At 38.2% G+C, this 15,867-nt stretch overlaps 1 protein-coding gene across 1 annotated transcript in view; it reads left to right on the top strand.

Moving 5' to 3' along the window:
* The window catches only part of LOC115372569 (neurexin-1a), a 309,098-nt gene that overhangs the window by 51,864 nt on the left and 241,367 nt on the right, over nucleotides 1-15,867 (top strand). Inside the window, exons 6-9 of the mRNA XM_030070577.1 lie at nucleotides 3,634-3,651; nucleotides 5,701-5,730; nucleotides 6,491-6,502; nucleotides 6,959-7,006. Coding sequence (XP_029926437.1) covers nucleotides 3,634-3,651; nucleotides 5,701-5,730; nucleotides 6,491-6,502; nucleotides 6,959-7,006 — 108 coding nt within the window. The remainder of the gene's footprint in view (nucleotides 1-3,633; nucleotides 3,652-5,700; nucleotides 5,731-6,490; nucleotides 6,503-6,958; nucleotides 7,007-15,867) is intronic.

A 15,867-nucleotide genomic window follows, 5' to 3' on the forward strand; every position in this document is an offset into this window, starting at 1 on the left:
GACTTGTGGAGATTTTTCTCGTCACAAGCCAGATGTTTGCTGCGGTGACATATCAACTTGAGATGTAATGCTGTAGATATTTTCCGAGGGCTATGCAGCACGTGTTGCTGTTTGACAAGGATCAACAGCACAAGACCGTCTACCAGCTGTAGATCGTCTGATAGAGAGTTGAGTGCATTTTGGTGTAGTGTTACTAGCACAATGGCATTGGGATCACTTTGTCAAGGGGATTAAATGGATTTGCTTCTCTGGATTAGGATGTAACCAGCTGGGTACATTTGTGAAAGAAAGTGTGTGTGATTGGGGGCTTGTTTTAATGGTCCCTGCCAGGTGATGTTGTTGTCAGAGGAAAGCTTCTTTGCTTCAAAATACTACAAAGGAAACCCTATTTGTGTTCATGTTCACAAGCTTGCTGAGAGTGAATTTGAATTTGAGGAATTATTTAAGCCATTGTACACAAGTTGGCAGAACTAGTCTAATCCTAATCACCAAATCATTTTGTAACTCGCTCTGTCAGTCGGTCAGTTAGTCCACAAAAATTTACCCACCCTTTAGCCACCCTCAGTTTTCGACCTTGGAGGCTAAAATTTGGCATGGAGGTCAAGTGTGTGTGAAGGTGTGTGTTTTGTGTCCATTCCAATTGGCTAAAAAGGGGCATGGCAATGGGAGTGGCCAAACACAAACAAAGTGCATAACTTCGAAATGGATTCACAAACTTGGATAGGATTTTGTGGCAAAAAGGGCGTGAGGCAGCAGGAGTGGCCTATGGAAAACAAACAAACAAACAAACAAACAAAAAAACGCATATCAAAACGAGATTCAGGTTCACATGGTCAAACTTTGTAGAAGGAGACACACACACACACACACACACACACACACACACACACACACACACACAGATAAACACACACTGTTCCTACCCTGTAGCAACCGCAGTGTCCTACCTATGAGGCTGAAATTTGCCATGGAGGTCAAGTGTTTGTGAGGTGGTGTGTGTGTGTGAATGCATGCACACGTTGATGCATGAGCGTACTTGGACGCATCTATTTTGACTTCTCACTTGTTTGGATTGAAACCCCATATTTTGTTTCTTATATGCTGCAAATTTGTAGTCGTTTCCATGTCTATTTCTCTATTGTTTGGACTGAACTTGTGTGTAGATCTCTTAGTGATGTAACACCGCACAAACAGATTGTAAATGATACATACTATACACTGCACTCCTCTCAAACTGTACTTCATTAAATATCATTAGAAGGTCATTCTACCTCAAAATCTAAATTTAGTTTGGTTTTGATCAGTAATAATTAGAGGAAGGGAAATAATAATAATGATAATGTTACTCATTTGATTTGAAATGCCAATTGCAATGAAGACTACAATTACACCTCAGGGAATTGAGCTAATTATGTATTTCTGTCACATAACATATGACTCAAACTCGCTCTCTGAGGTCCTGACACCAGGAAACGGTCTTGCTTCTTTATGTTTCTCTTCATTGGCAGTGTGGTCACTGTGCAACAGCCAGCTAATGCTTGCCACATCAGATTGCTTTTTTCAGCAGTGTGCTTGTCATCATCAAGCTACCTTTTTGTGAACAAAGTGCACAGGTTTTGTTTTACAGTAGAATCTCATTTATCTAAACCTCAGACATTCAAACCAGAAAAAAGTAAGACATATTTTAAAATACATGGTGCTGAAAACTTTTAATCTTGACTAAATTAAATGGTAAATTGAGCATGCAGTACATTTCCCAAACAGCCTCCTTTCTCAGTGGGCTTGGATAAATGAGGCATTACTGAACTGAATTTGATCATTTGTGGTCAAAATTACCTCACATTATACAGCCACTATTAGAAAATGTGTTTAAACCAAATTATATCTTAAAATATTCACCGAGATTGATCTTGGTTTGTTAACTGATTTAAAAAGTGGATTGTATTATTGCATTGTAATTTGTTCACAAAATGATGATTTGGTATTTGGTTTTGTGCATGGTGTCTGATATGGAAGGGGAACCAGAGGTGATGGTAAGTTTTTGGTCAATAAATCGCTTGAATCTGGGCAACAAACTGTTTTAAAGAGGTAGGAATTTATTTTCTAATGACAAATGGGCTTTGATACCTATACAATCAGGTACATGGTTACAATAATTGAATTTGTCACCATTATTTATTTATTTATTTATTTATAAGGCTTTGCATGTTATTGTCTCTCTTTATGTTCACATTTTTGGAAAGTGATTTCAGTTTATTAAACTATTTAATGATGATTGATAATGATTGAAAATTCTTGTGTAATATCAAATTCTAACTCGTGGTTTTACCATTTGTGCATTGTTATAGGCTATATTTGTGGTATTGTTATACTAAATATTTAAGTATTACTGCAAATTAGGAATCAGTCTGTTAACTGATTTAAAAAAAAAAAAAAAAAAAAAAAAAACTTAACAATGAAGCACAATGTTGACTGACTTATTTTTTGTTCTTTTTGTAGGCAGTCTATGGGCTTTTACACCCTCGCATTTGAGTGTTTATGCATGTGTCTGTTCACATCATTCTGTCAAATCAGTTTATTTTTTCCACTGGTAGCATGAATTTTATTGCACCTCTTTGCTATCATTTAGCAACACATAATTATTCTCCCAGATGACTTTACAAGAGTGAGAGATTTCACGTGGCAATGTTTTCTCACCTCCACAAACCTCACTTTGGTTGTCAGAATTACAGTTTTATTGGGAAGGCAGTATCCCTTTGCCAGTATTTTGCTCACACTATTTAGCACGTCACCTGAATAGAGTTTTATCGACAGTAAACACACTCCCCATTCTGAAAGCTTAGAGGCATTACTTTACCACAGCAAGCTCTATTTACTGTATTTTCTTTGGCACTGCATTTCATATACAGCCACATACAGCGTAAAGCCATTTTTCATTTAAGGAAAAAAAAATAAATAAATAAATAAAAAAAAAATACACCGAGATGCCATTGACTTTGTTGAATTAAATTGTTATACTGAAAGTTAGAACCCACCAGTTTAACCTGCTCACAAATGTATTAAATGAATAAAGTATATAATAAGATGTAATCCAACATAATAAACCAGCCTTGAGCATAATGATGTAGTTTACAGCCCCTCAGTATCTCATGCCCGATAACAATACTATTTATTAATTTATTTATTTAATACAAACAAACAAACAAACAAAAAATGTGCATCCTTATAGAAACAGTCTCTTTAACTTAAGTAACGTGTTGTAATAATATTCTGAGGGATCACGCTAATTCAATCAAGGCCTAAATTATATTATAGGCTTATATTATACAGCCACAACTACAACTCTGTCCTGTATTCCAGGTCAGTGTGCTGTCAAAACTCTGAACTTGAAAGTCAGAAAAAGCAAATCTAACCAGACAATGACATGCCTGCGATAGTCAGAATCACATAAATAGCTGAAGCAGGAGATGAGTGCACAGAGACGACAAAACGAAGGCCTCTGCAGAGACAATGGGGCACTTGCATGTGATGTTTAATGCCTTGCATGGTGACGACATGCAATGGCCAGTACTAGTCTGCATGCTGCTTAATGAATGTCTTCCTCTCTCTCTCTTTGCCCGTCTGTGCTTCCAGAAGACAACTATGCTGAAGGTGGGTATATTAATCAGCAGTTCCCATTCTTGCTCTGTTTTGTATGCCTTTCTGTTTTTATGGCTAAGAGTCCTCAGATTAATGTAAGCACAGATTTCAATATTGATAGTGATCCATTGGTCTTACTGGAATGGTAAGTCTGATTAAGGTGTTCATCATTCTCCGATTCTGGACTCATGGTATATTGTTTCCCAAAATGCAATCACGTGTCTAGGTAATACAAATACTGTACACAAGGACATGCCTTGTGTTTTTAAATCCTTTGAGTGGAGGTTTCGCTGGCATTTCACATAAGTCATCTTGAAGGAAAAAGTACTTCTGCACACTGGTAACGAAATTCGTCTTGAGGCAGGTGTGTAGGAACAAAACAACAACTGAAGCCATGGAGGTAAATCCCACACACTGGCTTGATTTGCAACTAGGACTTTTTGCAGACAACTCCTTCAGGTGCTGTGACATATGTAATGCTGAAATCTGTTAGCTTTTTGTCTCGGTCTTGTTAGGGGAAATCTAAGGGAACCCTATAATTGTAGCTAATTTTATTATCCTCACAGTGCTTTAAATAAAAAAGTTATACCTCCAGTGGACGCTCTGTGATATGTATTTTTATGTCTGATCACACTAAGGCCTAAAGTATGTCTTTCTTACAGTTTTGAAAAATAAGATTGGAATATAACTGCAACTCATTACAGCCCATGATTCAACACCTTACATGCTTTACTGAATAGGGTGAAATAATTAATGCAACAAAATGATCACATTAATCAGTGAGACAGGATTATAAATAAATAACATAAATATAGAATAACATAATGGCATAATAAATAAAACTACATTTGCATTAACTAATGTACTGTTTTGTTTTTGTTTTGTTTTTGTTTTTGTTTTTTTTACCAACACACTAGGCCAAAATTCATTTTCTACTGGAAATATGCTAAAAGTTAAATCTTAACAATTATGATACATTATTGCCAGGTAATATTTTTTTGGTTTCATTTTGGGAGGTATGGCTTTTAATTTGTCTGAATAATAAGAAATGCCTTGTCGGTAAGTAATGTTTGCCAGATGCTTCATGTCCCATCCACAGAAACATTTTAATTATCAAATAGTATAAGGCACTGTTTGAATGTTGTGGCGGTGGACAGACGAGCCAGCAAGAAGAAATTACCGAAGTTAATGGATTCATTTACATCAATCGTCACATGCTGGTTCCAGCGAAAGCATTCACTGAACAAGGACTTGCACAAGCCAGTTAGTTAGCCACCATAATAAATGTCAAACATTTTCCTTAGATTAGTTTGAGTGTGTTGTGCCACACGACTCAAATCGTGTAGCTGTTGCTTCGTAGTGCTTAAATTACAACAATAAAATGTTTTCACCTGAATGCCAGTAGGATGTTAATGCACAGGAAAGGGAACGGCCAACCAGCACAAAGCAGCCAGCGCCGTGCCTATAGAGCCTACTGTGTCCTGCTAATGTATTTTCACATGGGAGCAAAGCTTGATAAATTGTTCACTAGATTGTGCATTTTCATTACACAGCGCCATTCAAATTTATTCAATACAATGTATGCTATTTCTACACATTTACCACAGTCAAAACTATGACCACAACATCTCCAGTCCATCTTCCTTTTTCTGGTATGATACATGGTCCTATGTGCATTTTTGAAACTTGTTTATATGAGGATATGAGGAAAAAAAAAACACTCTATGTATATTTGTTTTGGGGTTTGGTCATTGATTGGGTAGGTGGGTTGATGTTCTGTGGGCGTCTCATTCGGGGGAAAAATAAGCCAAGCTGAATTTTGATTTCTGAAATACCTCTAGTAAGTCACTGATGATGCATTGCAACCGCTCTGGTTGGCTGAATGCTCATCAAGCTAACCTTGTCTGTGCACCCTCCTCTCTCTCCGTCCCACTCTTCCCTATCCCAGCACTCCTCAAGTAACACAGACATCTGCACTGAAAGAGATGCCTGTGTGTCAGTGTCATACAGCTTCCCATGATCCCTTGTTCTCTGCTGACTGTGCTCTTGTTTTCCTTTAAGGTCTGGCACACCTGATGATGGGCGACCAAGGTATGGGCTCTGTTCCTTTTCCCCTCTTTCCTCCATTGTCCCTCCTCCTGCTCCCATTGTGCTCAGAAATGTCTGCCTCTAACTCTTGTGCAGCTGGGGTACTCAGGCTTGAAGCTTCAGATATGGGCTGTCATTTCAGTTATTTTGAATGACCTACTTGATTTTCATTTTCCCAGTGACTTTTTTTTTCTGGTGTGACCCCTTTTTCAAGCTCATTTGGCATTCTAGTCCCCACTCTGCTGGGCAGCCATGTCACTTCTCTCCAAACTTCTTTTATTTTATTTATTTCTTTCTCTTCTGTTTAATTATTGATGTCTACATTCTGCTGTTTCATGATTATGTGGTTCAAAGTAAAGGGACGTTAACATCACTAAGATAAGATATACTGCATGACTGTAGAAAATAGCTCTCTGAAAATTTTAAGCTGATCTGTCTTTGTCCTGCATGTTGAGAGTCTCAAAACCGACGCTCTGTCCGTTCTAATCCATCATCTTCATATTTTGCACATCTCACCGTACAGCAGAGCAGGGATGTGATTAAGGCATTGCTTATTTGTAGCTACCCTCCATTGTTAGTCACTTTACAACCACACGTCTCCTATCTTAAATTTGCGCATATATTTAGCCATCAAGCCTCTTTCTCCTGTCCTCTGTCCTTTTTCCAACTTGACCGTGACACTTATCGGTGTCTCCTCTCCTTTTGTTCTCCCTTTTTGTCTGGAATCTGCTTTCTACATGGAACATTCCATCAAATCTTATAGGTAAAAGTAAAGGTACTACTTATTTGATTTTATGTATTCATACAACTATGACTGCAGTGTTTGTGGCATTATATACTCAAACTGTATGAGGTATATAAAGTCACTGGCATTTTTTAAATGCTCTCTCCAATATTATTGTGTATAAAGGGTGTTCAAGGTAGGTGCTGCTTTTGCTTTGCACTCACATTTTTTTTTTTTTTTTGTACTGTGTCACTTGCTTCTTTTCTGCTTGATGCATGGGAATTATAAATGAGACTCACATGGGAATATGAACACAATAGTTGCTGTCGTGCTGCCAGCACAACAACACCCAGCGGTAACTACATTCTTTTTGTACAACTAATGGGTGTTGGGTTGTGAGCAAGGCTTGATCATAGTGTTGTGGGCCTCCCATCCTGGCTGTGATCCTCACCTCTCCCTTTGGGGTAAGTGGACTTCTGATCTTTGCCATTTGACTCTCCTCCTCAGGGCAGAGAGGGGAAGCTTGGCTTCTAAGGTCCCTACTGAGCATTCAAGGTAAAACTTTGTGATTCTTTCAAGTTGGTTTATCAAGTAAAGCCAAAATTAGGCAGTCATCATCAGCTTACCGATGTGTGGGGAAACTTGAATGTTACTTTATCTCTCCTACTAGTTGTAGGATTTACTGTAATGAAACAGCTTTCCAAATTTCTAAAAAAAAAAAAAAAAAAAAAAAAACAACCTTTTGGACTTTGTGTTATTTGACCAATAACTAATTTTAACAGTCTAATATTCAAGTGTTCCACTCACATTCTAAAATAATATGTGCATTGATTTCACTTGTCATTATTGGTCGTTTGATATTGACATGACTATGCATTTAGTATACCTACTTTTGCAAATGCTTTTCAGCAACACGCAACATTTCGTTCTTTCTTTCTTTCTTTCTTTTTTTTTTTGACAAAATACATACTCCTGTGGTATATTTATTGTTATCTGTTGTGAAGCATCATCAGAACAGGTAAGGCTCCAAAGTGCACCACAGTGGATATGCAGATGAACAATACTGTATTCATTGTAGGGGGAATTATTTTCTACTATTTGGACAGGGATGTTAGTTTAAGTAACATCAGATATGACACTTTTCAAAGCTGCAGTGATACTGTACATGCACAGTGGTTCCACATACTACATGTACTACTGTCTAAACTGTGTCTTTCTTACACATAAGTGAAATACACAAACAATTTCTTATTATCAATCTCATATGTGAGAGGGTGGATGGTCATTTACCCAGCTTCTGAGGTAAGTGTTATCTACTTGTAGTCCTGCTGGTAACATTGGTTGTTAACAGTTCTGATAATGGATGTATAACAGTTTGCTATACATAATGCAGCCCTTGATGTGAAATTAAATATTTTCTCTATGTGGTGGACAACCTCTTAGCACCGAAACCCCTGTTTTTCATGAACCGAAAAACAGGGAGGAAGTGATCTTGAAAGCCTGTCCTTGCTGACAATACAGTTTTGTGTCGATGTTAACAAGGTCGAGGAAAAGCATGAAGACATTTGGTAGAAGATTTTACACTAAGATATAAAACAAATGATCTTCAAAGCTGAACTTACGCATTTTAACCAGAAAATCAGATTTTTTTTTTTCAGAATACACATCTGATGCAGTCTGGTCTTTGTAGTATTGTATACATGACATCATCCGATACCACTAGTTTTTTTTTTACTACACTCTACCACACAACTAGCTTAGATGTGGCAGAAGGCAAGCCACAGGGAGAGATTGAGAGAATGCTGATGCGGCAAACAGTGTGTGATATCGCACACACTGTTTCTAATTTGGGCCCAAGCTAGTTGTGCCTTTTGTCAGTGTGTAACCAACACAGTCAACTTGTGTAGTCTCACAAAGCCATATCCCCACCTTAGTGTAGTAATAAATATATGAGTTATGACAGTGCTTGAATTCATTGTCTGTTTTGAGCTTTTGAGAATATTGTGCATTGTGTGTTGTGTTTGTAGTGCTCTTGAGGTCTTCTTGTGCCACGTTCACCACTTGTATGGTTTATCCTCTATTTCATGGGTAGGTCCTTTGAGAACAGACTATTGTGTGTGTGTGTGTGTGTGTGTGTGTGTGTGTGTGTGTGTGTGTGTGTGTGTGTGTGTGTGTGTGTGTGTGTGTGCTGCAGTTAGCTTGTGAACTGACACTGGATTCCTAAAACCTCATTTCCATCCAGTTCCCGAGAGCAGGGCATTGGATAAGTCATAATACCACTGGCACACAAATAACTAGGGTATTTAATTGCTGTCATCACAATGAACTGCCATGTGCAGCTTAAGAGGGCCTGCAGGCTGTACAGACAGGCTTACAGGTACAACTGAGCTATTTCTAAATTAGTATACTTTTTAAAATAATTGCTTTCACTTTTGAAAGATGGAAATTGCCCCTTTTCATTATGCCATGCATGCTCCCTGGGATTTCTGTCAATGAACTTGGATAAGGAAAGTGGATAAGAAATCCCTCTTCTAGTTTGTTTGCACTTCATGTGCCACGTTTCACATAAAATTATATAAAATATGACTGTGTCAAAGTAAATGGATGGTCAGGATGTCCTGTACCTTTTTTTTTTTTTTTTTTTTTTTTTTTTTACATTACAGAGAGCAAATACTCAAGAGCCTGTAAGTGGGTGACACACATTTGTACAAACCAACAGATGTCTTCAGATTATATCCCTGCCTCATCCCCAGCAGTCAACTCAACATTCAGAGCAAAGGTTATGTTGATTAGGATTCCAGACACATAGGCTATATATAGATGGATGGATAGATAGATCGATAGATAGATTGATGAGTATGAAACCAATGTCATCACCATTAGTTGCTCTGCTAATACTGACAGCACATTAAGAGTATTTTGGTTTGTTTTTGCCATTTGAGATTATTTGCTTTGGCTCATCAGTTAACAAAATTATTTATGTCCAGGCAAAACAAATGTGATCTTTGACACCTTTTAGTTAAAGCAAGCATAGGTAACTTTTTAGAGTGGTTGGACTTTTGTCAAAAATTTAAACTCAAAAAGAAAGCAACTGAGATTCAGTACCTTGTCCGAAACCCTTCCACCTTCCTGCTTGCATGTGTAGCTACAGTAAGATAAAAGTACCAGAGGTAAGGTAGCTAGACAGCTCTTTTTGGGGGGGGGTGAAGGGAAGCAAGTGTGCACAGCAGTAGGGCACATACGTGTACACAAGATGTGATCAGACTTAGGTAGTGCAGCTTCCTTGAGCAGATTGGTTGCTGGATTCGTGCTGAACGGAATTTAAGAACAGAGATTATAGTCCCAGGAGCAGCCCGGAAGCCTCAATGTTTTTCTCAGTGCATTTAGTTTGTCTTGGACCCTCTGTGATTCATCAAAATTATGAAAGAAACAAACATTACCTGCACAAGCTGTAAGTGTTGCAGCCCTGCTCTACCATCAGTATATCATCTAATCCAAGCCATGTTACATTCAACTGGAAGAGAAAACATCTAGGAATGTGTGCACTGATAAACTGCATCAGAGCTCCCTGAGCAGTTACTATAGGGAAGGCAGTGAGATCAGTGAAAGACACTGATAAAGCAATGCAGCAGCCCACTTGATATGTGGGATTGAAGCACCGCCCATCAACTTCAATACACATTCAACATGATGCTTTAGTGGGTGTTATGCAATGTTATGCAAAGGAATACCAGCTACATAACTGCACAGGGACGAATGCAGCATTAGTTCTATCTGAAGTTTCAGCAGGTAAAAAGTTTAGTTCTTCATGTTATAAACACTGGAAAAGGAATGTATGAGAATGCAGGTTTGAAATGTCGTGATGTAAAAGTGGTTAACATCTGTAATGTTTTATACTGCTTGCCCATTTGAATCCAAGTTATAATGCTGCAGTATAGCCAACTTTTTTTTTTTTTTGCTGTGAAATATGCTGAAGCTTTGCCTCAGTGACACTATTCTCTCTGACTTGTTGGTAGGGATTACATTTGCCATCATCAACGGTGGCTTGGTTATTCCTTAAGTATGTGTTAAAATCCCCCTTCTTTCAGATGTTCTTTCTTGCAGCTCAAAGGAATCCTAAAAACCTTAACTTCCCCCTCCTCTCCTGGGAAAGTGTTTAGTTTTCAGTTTACATTAGCAGCCAAAAGCGCTTTAGATTTTGTGATAATTGCTATAACTGTGAGTAGCCCCTTTGAACCACATGCGCTGAGAATGCAGCAGATTCTTAAAAATGATGTGGAACGGCATGTCAGCATGCAACTTGTCAAGAGCTGCCTGCCTTCTTTATCTGACAGGTAACACAACACCATGTGGTGTGCACTGAATCAACAACAGATGTAGCCTTTGTAGTTGCACATGAAACCTGAAGACTGTCAGTGGAATTCTTTCAGTTCCACTTCCTCTCTCAGGATTACAATTTCTCAGTATTAAAGTTAGATACTAAGGTTATCTATGGTATCAGTGTTTTCTGTGTTGATGCATGCATCCCCATGAGCTTAATAGGTGGGTTTACTTCCTTAGGTAAGAGTGGATCTGTAACGGTGTGCGGTGCTTGTTTCTGGTCTGGTGGTCCACAGTTCTCCTAGAAGGCATGTTCAGTGCTAATCACTCCGAACAGCTGTCATGTATAATAAAAGCTGTGGAAAATGTTGTTTCAGGGGCTGTTTCAAAATTTCCAACTAAATCTGAATTGGGTTTATATCTAGTTATTTTGGTCTTGGCATACTGGTGAGGTCATCTCCAACTGGTCTGAAAAAACCCAACCTTAAGAGCCTGACTGAAAGCTCGCTCTGAATTCAGATCAGTATATTATTATTATCTTTTTTACTCTCCATAATTAGAAAATAGGTGGTCAAATATATATATTTTCACATCTGCAGCACAATTAATCATTCTGTTTTTTATACAGTGCAAACTTTTGTCAAAATGAGACTGATTGGTGGTTTCACTGGCCAGTGAAGAGATGACTGTGCTTTAAAATAATAATAATAATAAAAAAGTAAATTGGTGTTTGTGAACATAGACCGTATTCTCCAAATGACAGTCACCCTCCTCCAGCAGGCAACTCTTTTAAAAAAGGCGAGTGAAGATAAATCCCAGTGTGTGCAGGAAGAAATGGTCCTGTCCATCCATTTCTGAATCACATTGCATTTTCAGTCAGATAAAAAAGAGATCTTTCAAAATACCTCAACAAGAAAATGTCAACATGGAGGTAAAAGCAAGATAGCTTGAGCGGTACTACCCTCACAGGTGTCTCGTTCACATTCAATTCCATGTTTTTATCCTCTGAATATTTTGTCAAACTACCATGTACCTCTTTGCTTTGCTGAGATTTTATTGAGAACTCCAGCTGAAGTGTTTCTACAGCCTTGTACTTTTTCACATTTTAGCATTTTTTCCCTGTTTATTACCAATGTAAATTTCATCCCTCACTTGACCATAATTTGCCACAGCGATTCATTCGTCAAAGGAAGCAGGCTCCACAGAAACATTAGAAATGTCAGGCCTTTGCTATTGGGCACTGGGATTTAAAAATTAAACGACTCTAGCAGCGCAAATGCATGCAGTGCTCTCCTTCTTCCTTGTCTTTCCTAAATATTTGATCTTTAAAGTCCTACATTTCGAATTCTAAAATAACTGACATTAGAAATATTGACTGCTTTTAGAGTTTTATCTGCACAAAACACCCTCATTATCCCCAGGCAGCGTATACCCCACAGGGTTGATACTGTGAAGTGTGAATCCCTCCCTCTCCAGCAGATCAGTAGCCTACTCCAGCAACAACTCAGTGGCTGCATATATGCATTGAGTCAGTGAATGCCACTGAAATGCTATCAAAACTAATTTCACACGTATAATTACTCATGTTCCTTCAAACAGTAGTGTGAAAAAGATGATAAATGCTAGAATGAAGGGGGACTGGTGATGAATAAATGTAGGCGTAATTATTTTAGTAAGAAGGCTACAGTAAAGACTGGAGATAGCACTGGATGGAATAATTTGGAGTGTACAAACAAGCGATGCACAAAAAAGTAGCCTGTCTTGTCATGGTGTCCTGGCAGACTGCACACTAAATGCATGTAAATACAAAAAAACCCTGTAGCTTCGGTAGTTTTAGTAGTTTTTTAGTTTTATCTTAGACACCCATATCTAGGAATCCATAAAGAGGGAAACACAGGTATTGCAGAGCCAGGTGTGTGTGAGCGTTCATTGAATACAGACTCTAAAGCCAGCAGCACAGTTTGTATTGTTTCATATGGCAAAGGTTTAACTTTAAACAAGTTTTCAAATGCGTTCTTTGCAAGTGGCACTAGTGGCCATTTGTTACTTGATTTAGCAGCTAATATTTTTCAGTGCTTTTCAGTGTGCATGTTGACTGATAAATGCAGTCAGTCAACTCTGACATTTATTTTTGTGATCTGTTGTGTGATCACAGCAGACAAAACGATGTCTTCAGTCACTGCTGTGCAAATGATTTTAACCTCTCTGAGCTTCTGCTGGGTATTGATGAATAAAAGAGAGGAAATCTTCCTGTATTTTTGCTAATTATACACCCAGTTTACTGTTTGTTAGGCTACAGGGTGTTCATGATCTGAAACTGCACTAACAGTGTATTTTAGCAGTAGTGGCATTTGATACTATAAAGATGAGTGGTGATACTTACATTTACTGTTACCCAAAGAATATCCTCCGGTGAGGGTAATGATATTTGCTTACCTTCACTGCACATCCCATCACATCACGCCATAGTTTACAAGTTGACACATTAATTAGTCACGGACTACTATAGAGACATCCAACATATGGTATGGAGCAAATTAATCATATAACACATGAATGTCATCATAGCTGAGGCTGATTGTGCTTCAAAGTCAGGCGTAAAAAACTAAGGCTACACCCACACAGTTTTTCCAACAATGCAACTTTTTCTTTGCATTGTGGCCTTCTGTCCACACGAAAACACCATTTTTGGTCACCAAAAATGCAGCTCATGCAAAACGCTCTCTGGAGTTGAACTTTTTGACATTGCCGTTTTCCGTTCATGTCCGTTTGTAACTTCGGTCACAGTTATTTTCAACAACTTCTATTCATTTGTCACCTTTAACAGGAACCTCAACCTCTTCCTCTGTCCATATAAACCACTCACCTTGGTTTTTACCATTTCACTTCATTTTCAGTATAGTTTTACACATTGTTAAAACATTTTGGTTGTATTTAGAGTTGCATTTTCTTTCCACATGTTCATTATACAGAGTGGACAGACCTATTTTCATTAAAAAAAAAAAAAAAAAAAGCTCCTGAATGGACAGTTTTTACCATGATTATTATTTTATCATAACAACTCAACACCCACAAACACAAGATTTCACCATTTTCTCTTCAGTGAATTTATATCACAGCTGTTACTTGCAGTTTCATCCCTGTTTGCTCAGTCCCATTGAACTTATATGTATATGATGCAGATGTTTTCTACCCGTAAGTATTGTAAGCAAACAGTGTTATAGGACTTAAATAAAACATTTAATAAAAGTTTAAAAGAAAAAAAAAGGAGAACAAATTGCACAAAAAAAGCTTCTTGATTTCAGTCACTGGAGTAATCTTCCATCCTTCCTGCTGTGACATGCTGACACTCAGAAAACAATTTTTTAAGCCTCTATTGAGGCACCCAAACAATATCTCCTTTCTTGCTTCCACCTCTACAACAAGAGCCAACTTCACACTCTGAGAAAACTCTCAGCTTGTCCAGCGCTACTGCAGTTTTCTCCCCAAAAACAAGATGAGTGGACACACTGCATATCAGCATTCATGAAGGGCATTTCTTGACCAAATATGGCTAATTGTGGATGTTCACATGGCTTGTGCACGTGCGCAACATTTCAGGTACATTTCAGGTACATTTCTGATTTATAAAAGGGAATCGTGTGCAGTTGTGCGTACGTACGGGGTATAACTGGCATGCAGCTTATTGATAACACCGGCTTAATACTATTGAATAACAATAATGATTCCATCCTCCATGGACAACAGCTCTGTTTGGATAGGATTAGTGTTACAGGCGTGATAATATTGTTGGATAATTTTGCAAATCACAGAGGTCCCCCATGATATCAGTCCTGCCCAAATCGACCATGGATTATTATTTCAAAGCAACTTACCTACTCAGAGGTCCACAAAAATATTTTCGGAGTTGAATCCTGACTCTGACTCCAAGGTTGAGTCTTTGGTTCCTATGAGATGACAGTGAAATGTCTATATTTCCATCTTCGAAACTGGCAAGCCACCAGAACCAAGCCCTTAGCCAGTATCTTCAGCTTACAAGAATAGATCAGATCAGAAAAAAAAAATTAACAAAAGCTATGTGTGTGGTAGCACATACAAGTGGAACTTATGCAATTATGCTATTATTAGGCTATTACACCCACAATTATGTGACTAGAGTTACTCATTTGTTTCACTGCAACACAAACTCGCTACTAGCAATGCTTTTCTGTAACTTGCCACACTGAGCAGCTGTTGCCATCCTGTTGATGTGATCGGGACTGGAAAGCTGCTTGATGACTTGACTTGACTGACTGAATTAGATTGTCTTCTTGACATTTAAGCAGTTTTTCACCTCATTGCTGAGGCTGCATGCCCAAGCTACAAACAGACTCTTATTAGTTTGTAGTTACATGGGTAGCTGAGTGACTGACATCTCTCTCTCTCTCTCTCTCCCTCTCATGCTTTTAGGAATTGAAAGGCATCCAAAATAAGTTGCTTTATTGCTAGGCTGCATGAACGACGTTTGAACAAATTTAAAGGACAATCAAAGAGTATCAGTGCAGTGCTAGAAATCAGCCATTGTAGTTTGACTGCATTCAGTGCTACAGATACAGACTAGGGATGCATGATGATATTGGCCATCAATATCAGCCAATAAAGGCTTTAAAATGAACATCACCGTCAGATATTGGCAAAACAAATCCAATGTTAGTCATCTCTAATAAAAAAATAAATATGGCAGGTTTTACATAACCTAAGCTGAAGTAGTTATCTTTTTTCCCCCAGTGAAAGTGTACATTTTGAAAAGCATTGTCTGCATCTGCCACAGTAGGCCTAAAATGTTAATTCCACTACAGGAGTGATTTGATATTCTCTGCAATTTCATGGAAAAAAGTGCATATAGTGGTATTGGCATCTGCGATGGGTCAAAAGATTTGGAAAATATCAGCATATCAGATATTGGCAAAAAATCCAATATCATGCATCCCTAGTACATGTGTAATACTGCAGAGCACAGAGTCCATGAATTGATAACAATCACGGGAGTCGACTCTGCTTCATCTTGACTCGTTGAATCACTGGATGGGAGTTGACCCCGACTCTTACAAGTGAAT

The sequence above is a fragment of the Myripristis murdjan genome, chromosome 15 (assembly GCF_902150065.1).
Source record: "Myripristis murdjan chromosome 15, fMyrMur1.1, whole genome shotgun sequence".
Classification (NCBI taxonomy): Eukaryota; Metazoa; Chordata; class Actinopteri; order Holocentriformes; family Holocentridae; genus Myripristis; species Myripristis murdjan.